General features: G+C 44.6%; 3 protein-coding genes across 3 annotated transcripts; all 3 read left to right on the plus strand.

Moving 5' to 3' along the window:
* The first annotated feature begins 914 nt into the window (after positions 1-914).
* Positions 915-5531, plus strand: LOC133128193 (uncharacterized). Its single transcript, XM_061241535.1, has 10 exons — positions 915-1019; positions 1347-1457; positions 1761-1884; positions 2092-2857; positions 2945-3003; positions 3544-3740; positions 4148-4243; positions 4885-5008; positions 5213-5479; positions 5512-5531. The coding sequence occupies exons 1-10, from the start codon at positions 915-917 to the stop codon at positions 5529-5531; spliced, it is 1869 nt and encodes a 622-aa protein (XP_061097519.1).
* On the plus strand, positions 5462-9556 carry LOC133129593 (zinc finger protein 883-like). Its single transcript, XM_061243786.1, has 3 exons — positions 5462-5885; positions 5971-6029; positions 6987-9556. The coding sequence occupies exons 1-3, from the start codon at positions 5584-5586 to the stop codon at positions 8162-8164; spliced, it is 1539 nt and encodes a 512-aa protein (XP_061099770.1). The 5' UTR covers positions 5462-5583; the 3' UTR covers positions 8165-9556.
* Positions 9557-9845: 289 nt separating this feature from the next.
* LOC133129585 (uncharacterized) lies at positions 9846-20087 on the plus strand. The gene is made up of 11 exons (XM_061243775.1): positions 9846-9982; positions 11869-12065; positions 12803-12926; positions 13134-13899; positions 13987-14045; positions 14709-14905; positions 15308-15403; positions 16064-16187; positions 16395-17046; positions 17130-17188; positions 17399-20087. Exons 1-11 carry the CDS (start codon positions 9943-9945, stop codon positions 18820-18822), a joined length of 3738 nt encoding a protein of 1245 aa, XP_061099759.1. The 5' UTR covers positions 9846-9942; the 3' UTR covers positions 18823-20087.
* The last annotated feature ends 194 nt before the right edge of the window (positions 20088-20281 follow it).

Genomic DNA, 20281 nt, shown 5'->3' on the forward strand with positions numbered 1-20281 from the left:
GAGTGAGTGGTGTGTGTGCCCTGTGATGGACCGGCGACCTGTCCAGGGTGTATTCCTGCCTTTCGGCCAATGTATGCTGGGATAGGCTCCAGCCCCCCTGGATGGATGGATGTTTGACAGATGCTACATTGCCCCCACCCGAGGGGCCTACCGTCCCAAACGGCCCTAGAGTCCAAAACACAGTCCTGGGCGACCCGTAAGCGCTCATGCAGCTGCCCCCGGCCACCAGGTCCATGGGTGTCTGCAGCTCTCTGCCAAACAAGAAACCTGCTGGCGTGCCCTGAATGGACTCCTGCACGCCTGTCCAATATGCCCAGAGGACAAGGGGGAGGTGTTGGTCCAAGCCGCACTAATGCCGACTGGTTAGGATGGCGAGCTAGGTCGTTTCCTCCACCAGCTTGTCTGCCACACACTTCAACACACACCGGGCAGGATCGAACCGGCGACTTTCCGACTGCCAGACGACTGCTCTTACTACCTGAGCCAACGTGGCCCTGTTGTTGTCGCCGAGGTCTGGGATCACGGCAAGGCGTCAGCATGGTCTCTGCTCTCTGCTGAGTCGAGGCCTCATGGAGCGATTGAGTCGAACATGCTGCTTTAGCCACTCGATGCTTTTGATGCTTTTTAACTCACTTATACTGCTAGGCTAACATTTATTTGTTTAAATGATTTATTTCGTAATCGCCGACCCGTGTGCAGGGTGTCCTGTGTGGAAGGCATGAACGATTCGTCTGGAGGCCATGCTTTAATAAAAGCTTACAATCTGAATTTATTTTTGAGTTGTTTGATGTCTTATTTCCTCTGTCATCAATCTTTTGGTAGAGCCCTCTCTCCCTGTCTCCTCCCTGCACCTGCTGGTTCCTCCACTACAACTCCTCTCTGCAGCTATGTGGCAAATTCTACAGCAGCAAGACATGTTGCATTATGGGAAACTGGAGGAGTTTGTGTGTCTGGTGATGGAGACATTCCCAGAGCTGCTGAGTGAGAGCCAGAGGACCGAGCTCACTCTGGGGCTGCAGGTGAGAGGAAGGGGGGAGGATGAGGATGAGGAGGAGGAGGAGGAGAGGGAGGGGGGTTAATAGAGGGGGGTGAGGCTGTAAAATCATTTAGCGCTTTGCCCATGACAGGTGCTACTGCTCAGTTCATTTCAGACCCCCTACTGGGTAGTAAGATCGACTCTACTCCCCTGTACTCAAACGTTACAACCAGTAGACACAGTTTCCTGCACTGTACCACATTATAGACCCCTCTAAATTATAACCATATTGACCCAAACACCCCCCCCCCCCCACACACTTGTTTCATCTCTCCTTTTCATATCCTTTCTTTCTTTCCCCCTCTCTCAGTACATGTCCCCAGCAGAGTTTGGTTCCAAAACTGACCCAGCTCTAGAGATTCTGTTGTGGGAGTTTCTGTCCAGACTGAATCAGCTGCTGCTGGTACCAGACCTCAAACAGGTACTGAGACCGAACATCAGTACCAAGCCGTACCTGGACCTTATGATACTGTAAAATGTCCACAGTCAAGAATTTATTTGGTTCTGAAAATGTGGAGACATTTTTCGTATGAGCATTTAATGTGTATCATCTCTGTGATCTTTATGAACAAACACAATCCATAAGCTCTCCTGTAAATGGTTTTACATTGCATATGTATTGCTGTCTGTGAGCACCTGTCTTGTGCATTCAGCTATAGCACAGCTTGTTGTGCAGAAATATGGTACAAACAGTTACATGTTTGAACCTGTGTCTCTCCTTTAGACAGTGTGCTGGCTCAGTGCTGCCCCCTCTGTCCTGGAGGTCTGTGTGCAGACTGTTTTGTACACAGACCAGCTGAAGACCCTTCTCAGGCACCACAGAAGTATTGGTCAGTTGGACATGAATGGTATGCCTTTATCTGAGCACACATATAATCTACTCCCACTCAGTTAGAAATTGGAATCCATCACTGACTGTTTGAAATGCTCAGTCCACACCTCATTTAAGCCACAGCTGTGCATTTATCTTTTGAACCATCTCAAAAGCCAGTTGTGCACATTGCATAGATTAATTGTCATCTGCACCATGAAAAATCATTCTGTTCATTCTCTAGTTGCAGCAACACTTCCATCCATAGAGGAGTGCAAGTTGTCCTCTATATCTCACCCTCCCTCACAAAGAATGGTGGATTTTACCAAGCTGACAAACACCAACAGTCAATCAAAATTTGCAACTGACTGCATGACATGTTCAAGCCCCAACTCTCCTGGTGAAGACAAAAAGGCTGAATCTATGTTGGACAGCTCGGATTTCACAGAGGTAGAGCCAAGATCAAGTTTGAACAGATGTGATTATATAGAAGAGAGGACAAATGGATATTTAATGAGCAGAGGGCAAAAAGACATACTAACCAACATGAAGGAGGAGGTGGAAGATGGGGAGAGGCAGAGTGTGAAAATGGAGACAGTGAATGATGTGAAAGGTGAAGAGGAACTCTCTAAGGAGGAAGACAAAAAGCAGGATGAGCAGAGGGATGGACATATAACTTACCAAGTTGGCCAAACTGACAAATTGCAGATGAACGGATTAAAATCAGAACACGGACATCAGGACGGGGAGGAGCTGTCTACTCTGGTCACTTCCTGTCTACTAAAACAACCTCGAGTGCTGATTCACCGGGTAGAAATTGCCAATTGTTCAGTTTCTGTGTCATCACTTCTTCCTCCCGTGGCCTCTAAAAGAGGTCAAGGTGTGATGTGTCCATGGAGATGCCATGAGATCTCGTCACGGAGAGGAAGTGGATCACTGACACAGAACGGTCAGGTTGTGACCTGGAAGAGAAAGACCCAGTTGAAGAAACCAGTTGCATCAGAGAATGGGTGAGAATGAATGATGAGCTAGACTGTGTCTCTTCATCTTACGATCTGTCTTACATTAAATAATGTGCATTGATCTGTCTTTTACAGGATCTGTGCTGAAGCCTCCCTTATTTCTCCTGCCATCTCCCCTAGGAACAAAAACACAGGTACGGATCACACAGGTTGCACAGGAGTCTTATACACAAGTATAAGAAGGGATATAGAAGTCATGAAGTTGCCCAAACTGAGAAATTAGTACAGAATACAGTCAAACAGGATGCGGATCACACAGGTAATCTTAGCCATATGTCTGAGGGAGTCTATTACACAGGTGGAGATGGTTGATTGGTTGTGCTGAAGGAGATTAAGATTCAGTATAGATTTATACATTAGTACTCTCAATTGTGTACAGAGAATTCAGAATAGTCTCCCCCGAGATAAATTTCTTATTTTTCCCCCCTCAACACCACGATGTAAAAAGAAAATGCAAGCACATTTAAGTAAAAATGAAAGTTAAGTTGCATCATTTGGAATTGGACATAGGATTTGTTTTTGTAGCCTGGAAGCAATACTTTATAGCCAGGTAGGTATTCATCTATGAATTAACCAGTGTTGGCTGTATAGTTTACTCACAGTCTTGTTGAAGTGTTTCACAGCCTACCTCACAGTCATGCTAGTGTTAAGTGTATCCTGTTCTCTTTTGGTAGAGCCCTCTCTCCCTGTCTCCTCCCTGCACCTGCTGGTTCCTCCACTGCAACTCCTCTCAGCAGCTATGTGGCAAATTCTACAGCAGCAAGACATGTTGCATTATGGGAAACTGGAGGAGTTTGTGTCTCTGGTGATGGAGACATTCCCAGAGCTGCTGAGTGAGAGCCAGAGGACCGAGCTCACTCTGGGGCTGCAGGTGAGAGGAGGACGAGGAGGAGGAGAGGAAGGGAAGAGGAGGGGAGGGAGAGGGGTAAGAGAGGACAGTGAGGCATGGGGGTGGACAGGAAAGTGGTACTGCTCTAATGCCAATATGGCAGCCTGCATCTCTGTTATTTTCCCATCCTCTCCTGATAAGGACAGCAGGCACACAAGATAATGAGATCTACTCTATTCTGCTGTACTCACGCTCGACACCCTGTTTATACACAGTTATATGCACGCTCTATCCCAATTAAACACCCCCCACCCATTTTAGCCATACTTGTATCATTTTGGGTTTCTATTTTTTAAATCCATTTTGAATTTCACTGCTTTTTCATCGCACACATAATACTGTCTCTCACTCTCTCTTATTGTCCATCTACTCTCTATTCATGCCTCCAGGAGTCTGGCTCCAAAACTGACCCAGCTCTGGAGGATCTGTTGTGGGATCTCCTTTACAGGCTGGATCAGTTGCTGCCGGTACCAGACCTAAAACAGGTAGAGACGCAGAACACCAGTACCCAGCCATACCTGGATCCACTTAAGATACCTGATCTCTTTGGCATGGGTCCATTCATGTTTCAGAAAAAAAATAAAAATAAAATTTTAAATAAAAATCACAATGATGATGAAATATTGACAGATATATCAATCGAATCAAGCATGATCTTATGATCCTGTTTTTTTAAAAAAAAGGTTGCAGTCACAAAATACAGGGTTTCAAATTGTCAGCAAAGTAGAGCATTTCATGTGAAGTCACATACAATAACACTTGCATTATGATTTGTATGAACGTGCACATTCTATTAACTTGCCTGTAAATAGTTTTATACTTTTTTGTAATCAGTGACGTTCTGTCTTGTGCATTAAGCTATAGCAAAGCACATGTACTGCAGAAGTAAGGTACAGTTACCTTGGGCCGCCTGTAGCATGGTTAAGGTACATGACTGTGACATGCAAAGTTGGTGGTTCGATCCCCAGTGTAGCAACAATAAGAGGCTTAACCCTGCATTGCTCCAGGGTAGGACTGTCTCCTGCTTAGTCTAATTAACTGTACGTCGCTCTGGATAAGAGTGTCATTAAAAAGTCATTAATGTAATGTAATGTAAGTTACATGGCTGAAGCTGCATCTCTTTCAGACTGTCTCCTGGCTCAGTGCTGCCCCCTCTGTCCTGGAGGTCTTCGTGCAGTCTCTTTCATATGCAAACCAGCTGAAGACCCTACTCAGGCACCACAGAAGTCTTGGACAGTTGGAAATGAATAGTAAGTCTTCACCGGTATAGATCACTACCACTCAATAATCTGAATCCATTTTTGACTATATGACCTAAGTCATACTTCATTTTCAACCTGCCTGTACCTTTATCCCTTGACATTGTGAACCATCACAAAGGCAATATTACATTTTGTGTAGAGAATTAATTGTCCTCTGTAACATTTAACATCATTATTCATTCTCTCACACAGCAACACTAGCCTCCATAGAGGAGTGCAAACTATCCTCCATGTCTTGCCCTTCATCTCAAAGAGTGGTGGATACTACCAAGCGGACAATCACCAACAGCCAATCAGTATCCATACTCAATCAGTGCATGAACTTTTCAGGTGACACCATAAAGTCTGAATATGTGACAGACAGTTCAGATTACGCAGAGTCAAGCGACATACAAACTGACATGAAGGAGGAGGAGGAAGATACGGAGAAGCGGAGTGTTAAAATTGAGGGAGACGATGGTGTGAGAGATGAAGAGGGACTCTGGAAGAAGGAAGAAAAAGAGAGGGATGAACAGAGGGATGGACATATAACTTACCAAGTTGGCCAAACTGACAAATTTCGGATGAGCGGAGTAAAATCAGAACATGGACATCAGGAAGGGGAGGACCTGTCTACTCTGGTCACTTCCTGTCTACTAAAACAACCTCGAGTGCTGATTCACCGGGTAGAAATTGCCAATTGTTCAGTTTCTGTGTCATCACTTCTTCCTCCTGTGGCCTCTAAAAGAGGTCAAGGAGTTATGTGTCCATGGAGATGCCATGAGATCTCGTCACTGAGAGGAAATGGATCACTGACACAGGAGGGTCAGGTTGTGACCCGGAAGAGAACGACCCAGTTGAAGAAACCAGTTGCATCAGAGAATGGGTGAGAATGAATGATGAGCTAGACTGTGTCTCTTCATCTTACTATCTGTCTTATATTAAATAATGTGCATTTATCTGTCTTACAGGATCTGTGCTGAAGCCTCCCTTATTTCTCCTGCCATCTCCCCCAGGAACAAAAACACAGGTATGGATTACACAGGTTGCGAAACTCAGAGGGAGTCTTCCAGTAAATCCTCAAATTGTGTCCGGGATTCTTTTTGAAGCCGGGCCTCGGATACAATCGGCATGGCCGATTCGGACAAATAAAGGCCGGCCCCCAAATACAAGCCGGGGTAATATTGCCTACCAGTAGGGCTATCAGTCCATGAGCACTAGAAGACATTGTTTTGATTTAACTCAATGAAATAAAAGAGCTCTTCTTAATATTTTATATTGTTGGTTGGTTTAATATTGTTGCCAATGAAAAGTCGTTGTCCTACACCATGGGTCTCCAACACGTTGCTCTCAAGCTACCAGTCGCTTGCCGCCCCCTTCTAAGTAGCTTGCCAATGGCTGAAGCAGTATACATTTAAACACAATTGTTGCCGTGAGGCATTCCAGCCTACGAATTTAATAAAAAGTAAATCAAGCAAAATTAAAAATGAACTAAATTTAGGCTACTTGGCTACGCAATAAGGTTTCCATGTATTTACAGTACAGCGCACATTCAATGAATGAATGAAAGCGGCTGCCTTGGCTCGCAATAAACAGATGGGTGGAAATCCCGACACTCTTTCAACTATATAAAACTTAACAGTGAACCATCAAATACCCATGAAGGCGTGTCTGGCAAGTTGTTATTTTATGGATTCTGGACTTGCATGTGATTTATTGTGTTTGAGAATATTTGCAATAAACTAAGTCTGTTAAGACTGACACTATGACTTACCAAACGGTGTTCCTGATTAGCCTACACTAATTGATTTCTGAACGGTTACAGGAAGTGTTGAACAGTGTTGGCCCACTTTAAGTGTAGCCTTTTAGTTAAGATGCAGTTTTACAATTTTATGCAATATTATACTTTTGCAGGAATGGGTATGTTTATCAGCATCTGCTTCCATCTATATTCTTCTCACCTCCTGCACTCCTTCTCTCTCCTCAGGACAAATATCGTCTCAGGTCTTTGCCTGCTCCCAGTGCCCATTCGTTGACACAGAGGAAGTGAATCTTCACCAGCACATTGAGAAGGTTCACCCAGAGGAGCTCAGCAGGACTGTGGGGTCCCAACAACATCAGCAACCTCATCCAGGGAAAGACCGATACCAATGTTCCCAGTGTGGGAAGGGGTTCTCTCGGCCAAGTGTTTGGAAGCAACACCAGATAACTCATACAGGGAAACGCCCATACCAGTGCTCCTACTGTGGGAAGAGCTTCACTCGGTTAGATCATTTGAAGCAACACCAGCGAACGCATACAGGGGAACGCCCATACCAGTGCTCCCAGTGTGGGAAGAGCTATACTAATTTAAGTCATTTGAAGCAACACCAGATGACTCATACAGGGGAACGCCCATACCAATGTTCCCAGTGTAGGAAGAGCTATCTTCAATTAAGTCATTTGAAGCAACACCAGAGAATTCATACAGGGGAACGCCCATACCAATGTTCCCAGTGTAGGAAGAGCTATACTTATTTAAGTCATTTGAAGCAACACCAGATGACTCATACAGGGAAACGCCGATACCAATGTTCCCAGTGTGGAAAGGGTTTCATTCAGTCAAGTGAATTGAAGCAACACAAGAGAACCCATACAGGGGAACGCCCGTACCACTGCTCCCAGTGTGGAAAGAGCTTTATCCAGTTAAATCATTTGAAGACACACCAGGTAACTCATACAGGGGAATATCCATACCAGTGCTCCCAGTGTGGAAAGAGCTTTACCCAGTTAAGTCATTTGAAGCAACACCAGATGAATCATACAGGGAAACGCCGATACCAATGTTCCCAGTGTGGAAAGGGTTTCATTCAGTCAAGTGATTTGAAGCGACACAAGAGAACTCATACAGGTGAACGCCCATACCATTGCTCCCAGTGCGGGAAGACCTTTACTCAGTTAAATGTTTTGAAGCAACACAAGATAACTCATACAGGGGAATACCCATACCAATGTTCCCAGTGTGGGAAGAGCTTTACTAATTTAAGTCATTGGAAGCAACACGAGATGACTCATACAGGGGAACGCCCATTCCAATGTTCCCAATGTGGGAAGAACTATACTAATTTAAGTCATTTGAACCAACACCAGAAAGTTCATGCAAGGGAAAGTCAGTACTGCTCCTAGTATGGTAAGAGTTTCAGTGTTTCAGATTATTTGAATGCCCACCTGAAAAACCATGCATCATTGAAACTAGAAAATGGTCAATTCTGCACAGATATTGGGAAGTATTTTCCCACACAGAGAGTGGTCACTGTGTGGATTAGCTTGCCAGGACATAGTGGAAACAGAAACACTGGGCGTTTCAAGACCAGGCTTGATAGGATGCTTGATACTATTGAGCTTTTTGGCAGACTAAGCAGTAGGCATACTTTAGTGGTAGGCAAGCATTGCTGGGCTGAATGGCCTGTTCTCACCATTATGTTATGTTAACTATTCCTCTGCTCACAGTGTAGGAAGAGCTCCAGTCATTGAATCCTTACATTTCAGAGAGAAATGGTACAATATTGCAATATACAATATGTGCTGTTAAAAAAAAGTACCTTACATGAACTTTGAAATGCAAAATTCCCAAGTGGCAAAAAGTGATCTGAAGGTTATTTTGGTATTGAAGTTAAGTGAATAGCAAGAGGCTAAGAGCAACCTTAAAATGTCTAAAACTGGAGAAATATCAGGTATCTGGAAACAAAGTTGTGGCGGGTAGAGGCAGGGCAATCCGAGGACCACCACACACCTGGAACGGCTTTACGAATCAGTCCAGGAGTTAAGTGTGCTCCTCTCCACAGTAGGCGGCTGAGACGGGGAACACGCGGGAGAGGAGAGAGATCAGACATGAGGGCTGAAAAGCTGCGAGTCGCAAGCCAGCTGAAAGGATATGAGGGTCTGGTTATTTTCATCGCGTTTGTTTAGCCCAGTACCCGTGAGGGTTCAGGGTGAGGACTTAAGACTTTTGTTTATTTTGTGTGAATGTGCATTTTCCCTTCCTCCACTGCGTGCATTCCGGAATTTCCGTATCTTCCTGTGTCCTGCTCTTCTGTTCTCCACAGTGTGTGACACAAGTATTATAATACTGAAGTGTTAAAATATTGTAAGTACATTTTATTTGACAGGTTATGCAGCATTATTTTATCTGTCCCTATTCAACATAGCTCGTTCTCTTCTTTCCGATAAAGACTGGCTGAGTAAAGGCGGACACTAATATCTTCAACTCCTCCAGGCTTTGTGCAAAAAATTATGTGACTTTATAGTGGGAAACAAAGCTTTACTTTTCTACCTAATGAGGTGGTTGTCATTTGTGGTAACACCTTGTACACTGTTGCACAAGCCTCTCTTATAATGGTGATAAAGGATCAGTAAAAAAATGCTTGTTTTGTAAGCTTTTGACTCTGTTGACAGGTGTTCTCTTACTGCAGAAATAAATACCCTTATAATTACATCAAATCTGAAGGGTTTTCTTGACTGGATTGCTTCTCATGATTATGCAAAGTATTTGGATTTTGTCACAGAAAAACAAGTTAATCTGACGGAAAGAAATCTGTGACCTTAGTATTTAGGACATTTTATGAGTAAGAGTGCAGTAAGGTGCTATGGGAACAAGAGAAGCCCAGAGACAACCTGATATGTATGCTTTTGTGCTGGGCAGGGGCTGGGGAGCAATAGGAGGGAAGAAAGGGAAAAGAAGAGGAAAAATTAAACCGAAAGAAAATTGAGTTTAGGGTTCTTGCGCACGTATGTCGGTGTCGGTGTTTTTTTAAAACATGGACTTTTAGGGTGACGTCATCAGGGAGCGTTGTCGCGGTAACCTGCTACGAGCCTTCGCTTTCACTGCGCTTCACCGTGCTTACTAGCGAATTAGCCTTGCTAACCATGCTATCTACGCTTGAAAACAATGATAAAATATTTCGATGATGGAAAGGCTGAGCATTGCAGAGAGTGAATTTGGAGGTGAGTATCTATGCCTTTATTAATCGAGTGTCGAAAGCTATGAGCGTATTCATCAGCGTTGAGTATAACGCATCTTCTCATAGCTGTTCAAGTGACTTGTAAAGTTTTCAATAAATAAATCTCTGGTCTTTAAATCTTTGCGGTTCTGTTTTTGAAAAGGTAAATGCGCAGCAGGTCCAATCGCTGGCTTCAATTGATTTTTCTTCATAATCTCCTCCCTAATCGCGCTGAACTTCTCGTAACCAACTGTATTTACTTTTGCTCTGATTGAAGCCGTGTCGCGTGCTCCACACCATTTTGCCAACAAATGTGCCCCATACTGTATGAGGGTAATTTTCAGCTGAATCTAGGGCCACCCCCAATTCCATAGTGATCCATTCAAATGCAAAGAGGTTTTAGTATCGCTCGTCAGACAACCTGAATGTAAGATATCCTGGGCCGAGTATTTCAGATCCTGATCCAAAAAATTGGGATACAGATAATTCCAGCGTTATAGATGTGACATTTGGACAAAAGTGACAAACAAAATCCCACAGAAACATTACTCTTCTTGCATGATGAAAAATGTTAATGTATATTATCATTGCACCCACTTGGCTTAGGGGAAAAAAATATTGTTAAACCAGAAGAACTTGCTGTATCGACGTGATACAAAAAGATTATACACTTAATAAAAACTCTGAATTTTAATGTCGAAAGTGTGATATCCATGTAATGTAGAAGGCTTGGTTGAACATAAAAATATACATTTTGAAAATATTTATATTTTTGTCTTGATTTTTATGAGGAGATACCAGCGTTATGGATGTAACGCCATTGTGGATTATGGATGTGACAGGTCTTAAATGCACATTGTTTGACGGATGGGCGGCACGGTAGTCGGTAGCACTGCCGCCTGACAGCAACAAGGTCCTGGGTTCTAATCCCCGTCGGCCGGGGCCTCTCTGTGCGGAGTTTGCAGGTTCATGTCACGTGGGTTTCCTCCCACAGTCCAAAGACATGCAGGTTAGGCTGATTGGAGAGTCTAAATTGCCCGTGGGTATGAGTGTGTGAGTGAGTGGTGTGTGTGCCCTGTGATGGACCGGCGACCTGTCCAGGGTGTATTCCTGCCTTTCGGCCAATGTATGCTGGGATAGGCTCCAGCCCCCCTGGATGGATGGATGTTTGACAGATGCTACATTGCCCCCACCCGAGGGGCCTACCGTCCCAAACAGCCCTAGAGTCCAAAACACAGTCCTGGGCGACCCGTAAGCGCTCATGCAGCTGCCCCCGGCCACCAGGTCCATGGGTGTCTGCAGCTCTCTGCCAAACAAGAAACCTGCTGGCGTGCCCTGAATGGACTCCTGCACGCCTGTCCAATATGCCCAGAGGACAAGGGGGAGGTGTTGGTCCAAGCCGCACTAATGCCGACTGGTTAGGATGGCGAGCTAGGTCGCCAGCGTTTGCCCAGAGATTCCTCCACCAGCTTGTCTGCCACACACTTCAACACACACCGGGCAGGATCGAACCGGCGACTTTCCGACTGCCAGACGACTGCTCTTACTGCCTGAGCCAATGTGGCCCTGTTGTTGTCGCCGAGGTCTGGGATCACGGCAAGGCGTCAGCATGGTCTCTGCTCTCTGCTGAGTCGAGGCCTCCTGGAGCGATTGAGTCGAACATGCTGCTTTAGCCACTCGATGCTTTTGATGCTTTTTAACTCACTTATACTGCTAGGCTAACATTTATTTGTTTAAATGATTTATTTCGTAATCGCCGACCCGTGTGCAGAGTGTCCTGTGTGGAAGGCATGATTCGTCTGGAGGCCATGCTTTAATAAAAGCTTACAATCTGAATTTATTTTTGAGTTGTTTGATGTCTTATTTCCTCTGTCATCAATCTTTTGGTAGAGCCCTCTCTCCCTGTCTCCTCCCTGCACCTGCTGGTTCCTCCACTACATCTCCTCTCTGCAGCTATGTGGCAAATTCTACAGCAGCAAGACATGTTGCATTATGGGAAACTGGAGGAGTTTGTGTCTCTGGTGATGGAGACATTCCCAGAGCTGCTGAGTGAGAGCCAGAGGACCGAGCTCACTCTGGGGCTGCAGGTGAGAGGAAGGGGGGAGGATGAGGATGAGGAGGAGGAGGAGAGGGAGGGGGGGTTAATAGAGGGGGGTGAGGCTGTAAAATCATTTAGCGCTTTGCCCATGACAGGTGCTATTGCTCAGTTCATTTCAGACCCCCTACTGGGTAGTAAGATCGACTCTACTCCCCTGTACTCAAACGTTACAACCAGTAGACACAGTTTCCTGCACTGTACCACATTATAGACCCCTCTAAATTATAACCATATTGACCCAAACACCCCCCTCCCCCCACACTTGTTTCATCTCTCCTTTTCATATCCTTTCTTTCTTTCCCCCTCTCGCAGTACATGTCCCCAGCAGAGTTTGGTTCCAAAACTGACCCAGCTCTAGAGATTCTGTTGTGGGAGTTTCTGTCCAGACTGAATCAGCTGCTGCTGGTACCAGACCTCAAACAGGTACTGAGACCAAACATCAGTACCAAGCCGTACCTGGACCTTATGATACTGTAAAATGTCCACAGTCAAGAATTTATTTGGTTCTGAAAATGTGGAGACATTTTTTGTATGAGCATTTAATGTGTATCATCTCTGTGATCTTTATGAACAAACACAATCCATAAGCTCTCCTGTAAATGGTTTTACATTGCATATGTATTGCTGTCTGTGAGCACCTGTCTTGTGCATTCAGCTATAGCACAGCTTGTTGTGCAGAAATATGGTACAAACAGTTACATGTTTGAACCTGTGTTTCTCCTTTAGACAGTGTGCTGGCTCAGTGCTGCCCCCTCTGTCCTGGAGGTCTGTGTGCAGACTGTTTTGTACACAGACCAGCTGAAGACCCTTCTCAGGCACCACAGAAGTATTGGTCAGTTGGACATGAATGGTATGCCTTTATCTGAGCACACATATAATCTACTCCCACTCAGTTAGAAATTGGAATCCATCACTGACTGTTTGAAATGCTCAGTCCACACCTCATTTAAGCCACAGCTGTGCATTTATCTTTTGAACCATCTCAAAAGCCAGTTGTGCACATTGCATAGATTAATTGTCATCTGCACCATGAAAAATCATTCTGTTCATTCTCTAGTTGCAGCAACACTTCCATCCATAGAGGAGTGCAAGTTGTCCTCTATATCTCACCCTCCCTCACAAAGAATGGTGGATTTTACCAAGCTGACAAACACCAACAGTCAATCAAAATTTGCAACAGACTGCATGACATGTTCAAGCCCCAACTCTCCTGGTGAAGACAAAAAGGCTGAATCTATGTTGGACAGCTCGGATTTCACAGAGGTAGAGCCAAGATCAAGTTTGAACAGATGTGATTATATAGAAGAGAGGACAAATGGATATTTAATGAGCAGAGGGCAAAAAGACATACTAACCAACATGAAGGAGGAGGTGGAAGATGGGGAGAGGCAGAGTGTGAAAATGGAGACAGTGAATGATGTGAAAGGTGAAGAGGAACTCTCTAAGGAGGAAGACAAAAAGCAGGATGAGCAGAGGGATGGACATATAACTTACCAAGTTGGCCAAACTGACAAATTGCAGATGAACGGATTAAAATCAGAACACGGACATCAGGACGGGGAGGAGCTGTCTACTCTGGTCACTTCCTGTCTACTAAAACAACCTCGAGTGCTGATTCACCGGGTAGAAATTGCCAATTGTTCAGTTTCTGTGTCATCACTTCTTCCTCCCGTGGCCTCTAAAAGAGGTCAAGGTGTGATGTGTCCATGGAGATGCCATGAGATCTTGTCACGGAGAGGAAATGGATCACTGACACAGGACGGTCAGGTTGTGACCTGGAAGAGAAAGACCCAGTTGAAGAAACCAGTTGCATCAGAGAATGGGTGAGAATGAATGATGAGCTAGACTGTGTCTCTTCATCTTACTATCTGTCTTACATTAAATAATGTGCATTTATCTGTCTTTTACAGGATCTGTGCTGAAGCCTCCCTTATTTCTCCTGCCATCTCCCCTAGGAACAAAAACACAGGTACGGATCACACAGGTTGCACAGGAGTCTTATACACAAGTATAAGAAGGGATATAGAAGTCATGAAGTTGCCCAAACTGAGAAATTAGTACAGAATACAGTCAAACAGGATGCGGATCACACAGGTAATCTTAGCCATACGTCTGAGGGAGTCTATTACACAGGTGGAGATGGTTGATTGGTTGTGCTGAAGGAGATTAAGATTCAGTATAGATTTATACATTAGTACTCTTGAAGGAATGTTTGTGTTAATCAGCATCTGTTTCCGATAAGCTTCATATCTCCGACGCAGTTTGTCCTCAGGACAAACTGTTGAAGTGTGGTCTCAAACAGTGGCTTTCAGTCAATTTGTATGCAATTGTGTACAGAGAATTCAGAATAGTCTCCCCCGAGATAAATTTCTTATTTTTCCCCCCTCAACACCACGATGTAAAAAGAAAATGCAAGCACATTTAAGTAAAAATGAAAGTTAAGTTGCATCATTTGGAATTGGACATAGGATTTGTTTTTGTAGCCTGGAAGCAATACTTTATAGCCAGGTAGGTATTCATCTATGAATTAACCAGTGTTGGCTGTATAGTTTACTCACAGTCTTGTTGAAGTGTTTCACAGCCTACCTCACAGTCATGCTAGTGTTAAGTGTATCCTGTTCTCTTTTGGTAGAGCCCTCTCTCCCTGTCTCCTCCCTGCACCTGCTGGTTCCTCCACTTCAACTCCTCTCTGCAGCCATGTGGCAAATTCTACAGCAGCAAGACATGTTGCATTATGGGAAACTGGAGGAGTTTGTGTCTCTGGTGATGGAGACATTCCCAGAGCTGCTGAGTGACAGTCAGAGGACCGAGCTCACTCTGGGGCTGCAGGTGAGAGGAGGAGGAGGAGGAGAGGAAGGGAAGAGGAGGGGAGGGAGAGGGGTAAGAGAGGACAGTGAGGCATGGGGGTGGACAGGAAAGTGGTACTGCTCTAATGCCAATATGGCAGCCTGCATCTGTTATTTTCCCATCCTCTCCTGATAAGGACAGCAGGCACACAAGATAATGAGATCTACTCTATTCTGCTGTACTCACGCTCGACACCCTGTTTATACACAGTTATATGCACGCTCTATCCCAATTAAACACCCCCCACCCATTTTAACCATACTTGTATCATTTTGGGTTTCTATTTTTTAAATCCATTTTGAATTTCACTGCTTTTTCATCGCACGCACAATACTGTCTCTCGCTCTCTCTTATTCTCCATCTACTCTCTCTACATGCCTCCAGGATTCTGGCTCAAAAACTGACCCAGCTCTAGAGGATCTGTTGTGGGATCTCCTTTACAGACTGCATCAGTTGCTGCCGGTACCAGACCTCAAACAGGTAGAGACACAGAACACCAGTTCCCAGCCATACCTGGATCCACTGGAGATACCTGATCTCTTTGGCATGGGTCCATTCATGCTTGAGAAAAAGAAAAGAAAAAAATTCACAATGATGATGAAATACTGACAGATATATAAATGGAATCAAGCATGATCTTATGATCCTGTTAAAAAAAAAAAAAAAAAAAAGGTTGCAGTCATAAAATATAGGATTTCAAATTGTCAGCAAAGTAGAGCATTTAATGTTAAGTCACATACAGTAACACTTCCATGATGATTTATATGAACGTGCAGATTCTCTGAACTTGCCTGTAAATAGTTTTATACTTTTTTGTAATCAGTGACGTTCTGTCTTGTGCATTAAGCTATAGCTTAGCACATGTACTGCAGAAGTAAGGTACAGTTACCTTAGGCCGCCTGTAGCATGGTTAAGGTACATGACTGTGACATGCAAGGTTGGTGGTTCAATCCCCAGTGTAGCAACAATAAGAGGCTTAACCCTGCATTGCTCCAGGGGAGGACTGTCTCCTGCTTAGTCTAATTAACTGTACGTTGCTCTGGATAAGAGTGTCATTAAAAAGTCATTAATGTAATGTAAGTTACAAGGCTGAAGCTCCTCATCCTCATCCTCCCCCCTTCCTCTCACCTGCTCTTTCAGACTGTGTCATGGCTCAGTGATGCCCCCTCTGTCCTGGAGATCTGTGTGCAGTCTATTTCATACACAAACCAGCTAAAGACCCTACTCAGGCACCACAGAAGTCTTGGACAGTTGGAAATGAATAGTAAGTCTTCACCGGTATAGATCACTAACACTCAGTTTATAATCTGAATCCATTTTTGACTATATGACATAAGTCTTCTTAATTTTCACCCTGCCTGTACCTTTATCCCTTGACATTGTGAACCATCACAAAAGGCAATATTACATTTTATGTAGAGAATGAATTGTCCTCTGTAACATTTAACATCATTGTTCATTCTCTCCATAGAGGAGTGCAAACTATCCTCCATGTCTTGCCCTCCATCTCAAAGAGTGGTGGATACTACCAAGCGGACAATCACCTACAGCCAATCAGTATCCATACTCAATCAGTGCGTGAACTTTTCAGGTGACACCATAAAGTCTGAATATGTGACAGACAGTTCAGATTACGCAGAGACAAGCAACATACAAACTGACAAGAAGGAGGAGGAAGATACGGAGAGGCGGAGTGTTAAAATTGAGGGAGACGATGGTGTGAGAGATGAAGAGGGACTCTGGAAGAACGAAGAAAAAGAGAGGGATGAACAGAGGGATGGACATATAACTTACCAAGTTGGCCAAACTGACAAATTGCAGATGAATGGAGTAAAATCAGAACACGGACATCAGGAAGTGGAGGACCTGTCTACTCTTGTCACTTCCTGTCTACTAAAACAACCTCGAGTGCTGATTCACCCGGTAGAAATTGCCAATTGTTCAGTTTCTGTGTCATCACTCCTTCCTCCCGTGGCCTCTAAAAGAGGTCAAGATGTGATGTGTCCAGGGAGATGCCACGAGATCTCGTCAGAGAGAGGAAGTGGATCACTGAAACAGAAGGGTCAGGTTGTGACCCGGAAGAGAAAGACCCAGTTGAAGAAACCAGTTGCATCAGAGAATGGGTGAGAATGAATGATGAGCTAGACTGTGTCTCTTCATCTTACGATCTGTCTTACATTAAATAATGTGCATTTGTCTTTTACAGGATCTGTGCTGAAGCCTCCCTTATTTCTCCTGCCATCTCCCCCAGGAACAAAAACACAGGTATGGATTACACAGGCTGCGAAACTCAGAGGGAGTCTTATACACAAGTGAAGGTGGTTGACTGGTTGTTTGAAAGAAATTAAGATGAGGAGTTAAGATGCAGTTTTACAATTTTATGCAGTATTATACTTTTGCAGGAATGGGTATGTTTATCAGCATCTGCTTCCATCTATATTCTTCTCACCTCCTGCACTCCTTCTCTCTCCTCAGGACAAACTGTTGAGATGTCGTCTCAGGACTTTGCCTGCTCCCAGTGCCCATTCATTCACACAGAGGAAGTGAATCTTCACCAGCACATTGAGAAGGTTCACCCAGAGGAGCCCAGCAGGACTGTGGGGTCCCAGCAACCTCCCAGCAGCACACATCAGCACCCCACCCCCCCTAAGACACTCCCCACCTCAACACAGTCCCACAGAGGCACTCCAGGGGCCCACACTGGGAAGGGCTTCAGTTCTTTGAAGAAACATCAGCAACCTCATCCAGGGAAACACCGATACCAATGTTCCCAGTGTGGGAAGGGTTTCTCTCGGCCAAGTGTTATGAAGCAACACCAGAGAACTCATACAGGGGAACGCCCATACCAGTGTTCTCAGTGTGGGAAGAGTTTTACTCGGTTAAGTCATTTGAAGCAACACCAGATAACTCATACAGGGGAACGCCCATACCAGTGCTCCCAGTGTGGGAAGAGCTTCTCTCGGTTAGATCATTTGAAGCAACACCAGATAACTCATACAAGGGTACACACATACCTGTGCGCCCACTGTGGGAAGCGTTTCTTTCAGTCAAGTGATTTGAAACAACACCAGATAACTCATGCAGGGGAACGCCGATACAAGTGTTCCCAGTGTGGCAAGGGTTTCTTTCAGTCAAGTACTTTGAACCGACACCAGAGAACTCATTCAGGGGAACGCCGATACCAGTGTTCCCAGTGTGGGAAGGGTTTCTTTCAGTCAAGTACTTTGAAGGGACACCAGAGAACTCATACAGGGGAACACACGTACCACTGCTCCCAGTGTGGGAAGAGCTTTAGTCAGGTAGGTCAGTTGAGGCAACACTACAGAACTCATACAGGGGAACGCCCTTACGAGTGCTCCCAGTGTGGGAAGAGCTTTAGTCAGGTAGGTCAGTTGAAGCAACACCAACAAGTTCGTACAGGGGAATTCCTATTCCACTGCTCCCAATGTGGGAAACGTTTCTCTCAGTCATGTCTTCTGAAGATACACCAGCAAACTCATACAGAGGAACACCTATACCAATGTTCCCAGTGTGGGAAGGATTTCTCTCAGTCAAACGATTTGAAGCGACACTGGAGAACTCATACAGGGGAACGCCCGTACCACTGCTCCCAGTGCGGGAAGAGCTTTACTCAGTTAAGTTATTGGAAGCAACACCAGATAACTCATACAGGGGAACGCCCGTACCACTGCTCCCAGTGTGGGATGAGTTTCAACAGATTATATCATCTGAACCTACACCTGGTTACTCATACAGGGGAACACCCATACCAACTCATGCAGGCGAATGCTCCCAAATGCCTTTACCACTGCTCGCAGTGTAGGAAGAGTTTCACACAGTCCGGTACTTTGATGAAGCACCAGAGAATTCATACAAGGGAAAGTCAGTCATGCTCCTAGTATGGCAAGAGTTTCAGTTGTTCAGATTCTTTGAATGCCCACCTGAACAATCATGCATAATTGAAACTGGAAAATGATAAATTATGCACAGATATTGGGAAGTATCTTTCCACACAGAGAGTGGTCACTATGTGGAATAGCTTGCCAGGACATAGTGGAGACAGAAACACTGGGGGTTCTCAAGACCAGGCTTGACACGGTGCTTGATACTATTTAGCTTTTTGGCAAACTAAGCAGTACGTATACTTTAGTGGTCGGAAAAGGTGAGCATTGCTAGGCTGAATGGCCTGTTTGCAGACAATTTGTCTGCTCAGAATGTAGGAAGAGCTCCAGTCATTGAATCCTTACATTTCAGAGAGAAATGGTAGATTGTTGCAATATACAATATGTGTTGAGGTTAAAGTACCTTACATGAACTTTGAAGTCCAAGTGATCTGAAGGGTATTTCTGCCAAGTGAATAGCAAGAGGCTTAGAGCAACCTGAAAATGTCTAAAACTGGAGAAATATCAGGTATCTGGGGAAAAAGTTGTGGTGGTTGGGCAATCCGAGGACCACGCTTACTGCTTAACTAGGCGCACACACACCTGGACGGCTGTACTAATCAGTCCAAGAGTGCTCCTTTGCACAGTGTGTGGCTGAGACCAGGAACATGCAGGAGAGGAGAGAGAGACCAGACACAAGAGGGCTGAAAAAGCTATGCGAGTCGCAAGCCCTGTTTCTTTTCTTCTTTTTTTTAGTTTATTATTTTTAGCCTGGTACCCGTAAGGGTGCAGGGTGAGGACTTAAAAGACTTTTGTTTATTTTTTGTTTGGATGTACACTCTGCCTCTCTCCAGCTTTGACTGTGGTCAGAGAAATGCAGGTGCATTCCGGAGTTTCCGTATCCTCCTGTGTCCTGCTCTTCTGTTCTCCCAGGGGTGTGTCACGGCGTGTGACAAAAGTATTATGACACTGAAATGTTTCTTTCCATGTTGTAAGTTAAAGAACAGGTGATACAGCATTATTTTATCTGTCCCTATTCAACATAGCTTGTTATCTTTCCGATAAGGACTGGCTGAGTAACTGTGAGAGGCGGACACTAATATCTTCAGCTCCTCCAGGCTTTGTATGAGGCCTGATGGTGGGAAACGAAGTTTTACTTTTCTACCTAATGAGGTGGTTATCCTTTGTGCGGACACATATTGCACACTGTTGCACAGCCTCTCTTATAATTGCGAAAAGGGATCACTGTAAATAATGCTTGTTTTGTAAGGTGCTGACTCTGTCTGCAGAAATAAATACCCGTATAATTATATCAAATATAATGGGGTTTTCTTGACTGGATTGCTTCTCATAGTTATGCAAAGTATTTGGATTTTGTCACCGAGAAAAACAAGTTCATCTGACTGAAAGAAATCTGTGACCTTAGTATTTAGGACATTTCATTCGTAAGCAGTAAGGTGCTATGGGAACAAGAGAA

The sequence above is a fragment of the Conger conger genome, chromosome 5 (assembly GCF_963514075.1).
Source record: "Conger conger chromosome 5, fConCon1.1, whole genome shotgun sequence".
In the NCBI taxonomy this organism is placed as follows: domain Eukaryota; kingdom Metazoa; phylum Chordata; class Actinopteri; order Anguilliformes; family Congridae; genus Conger; species Conger conger.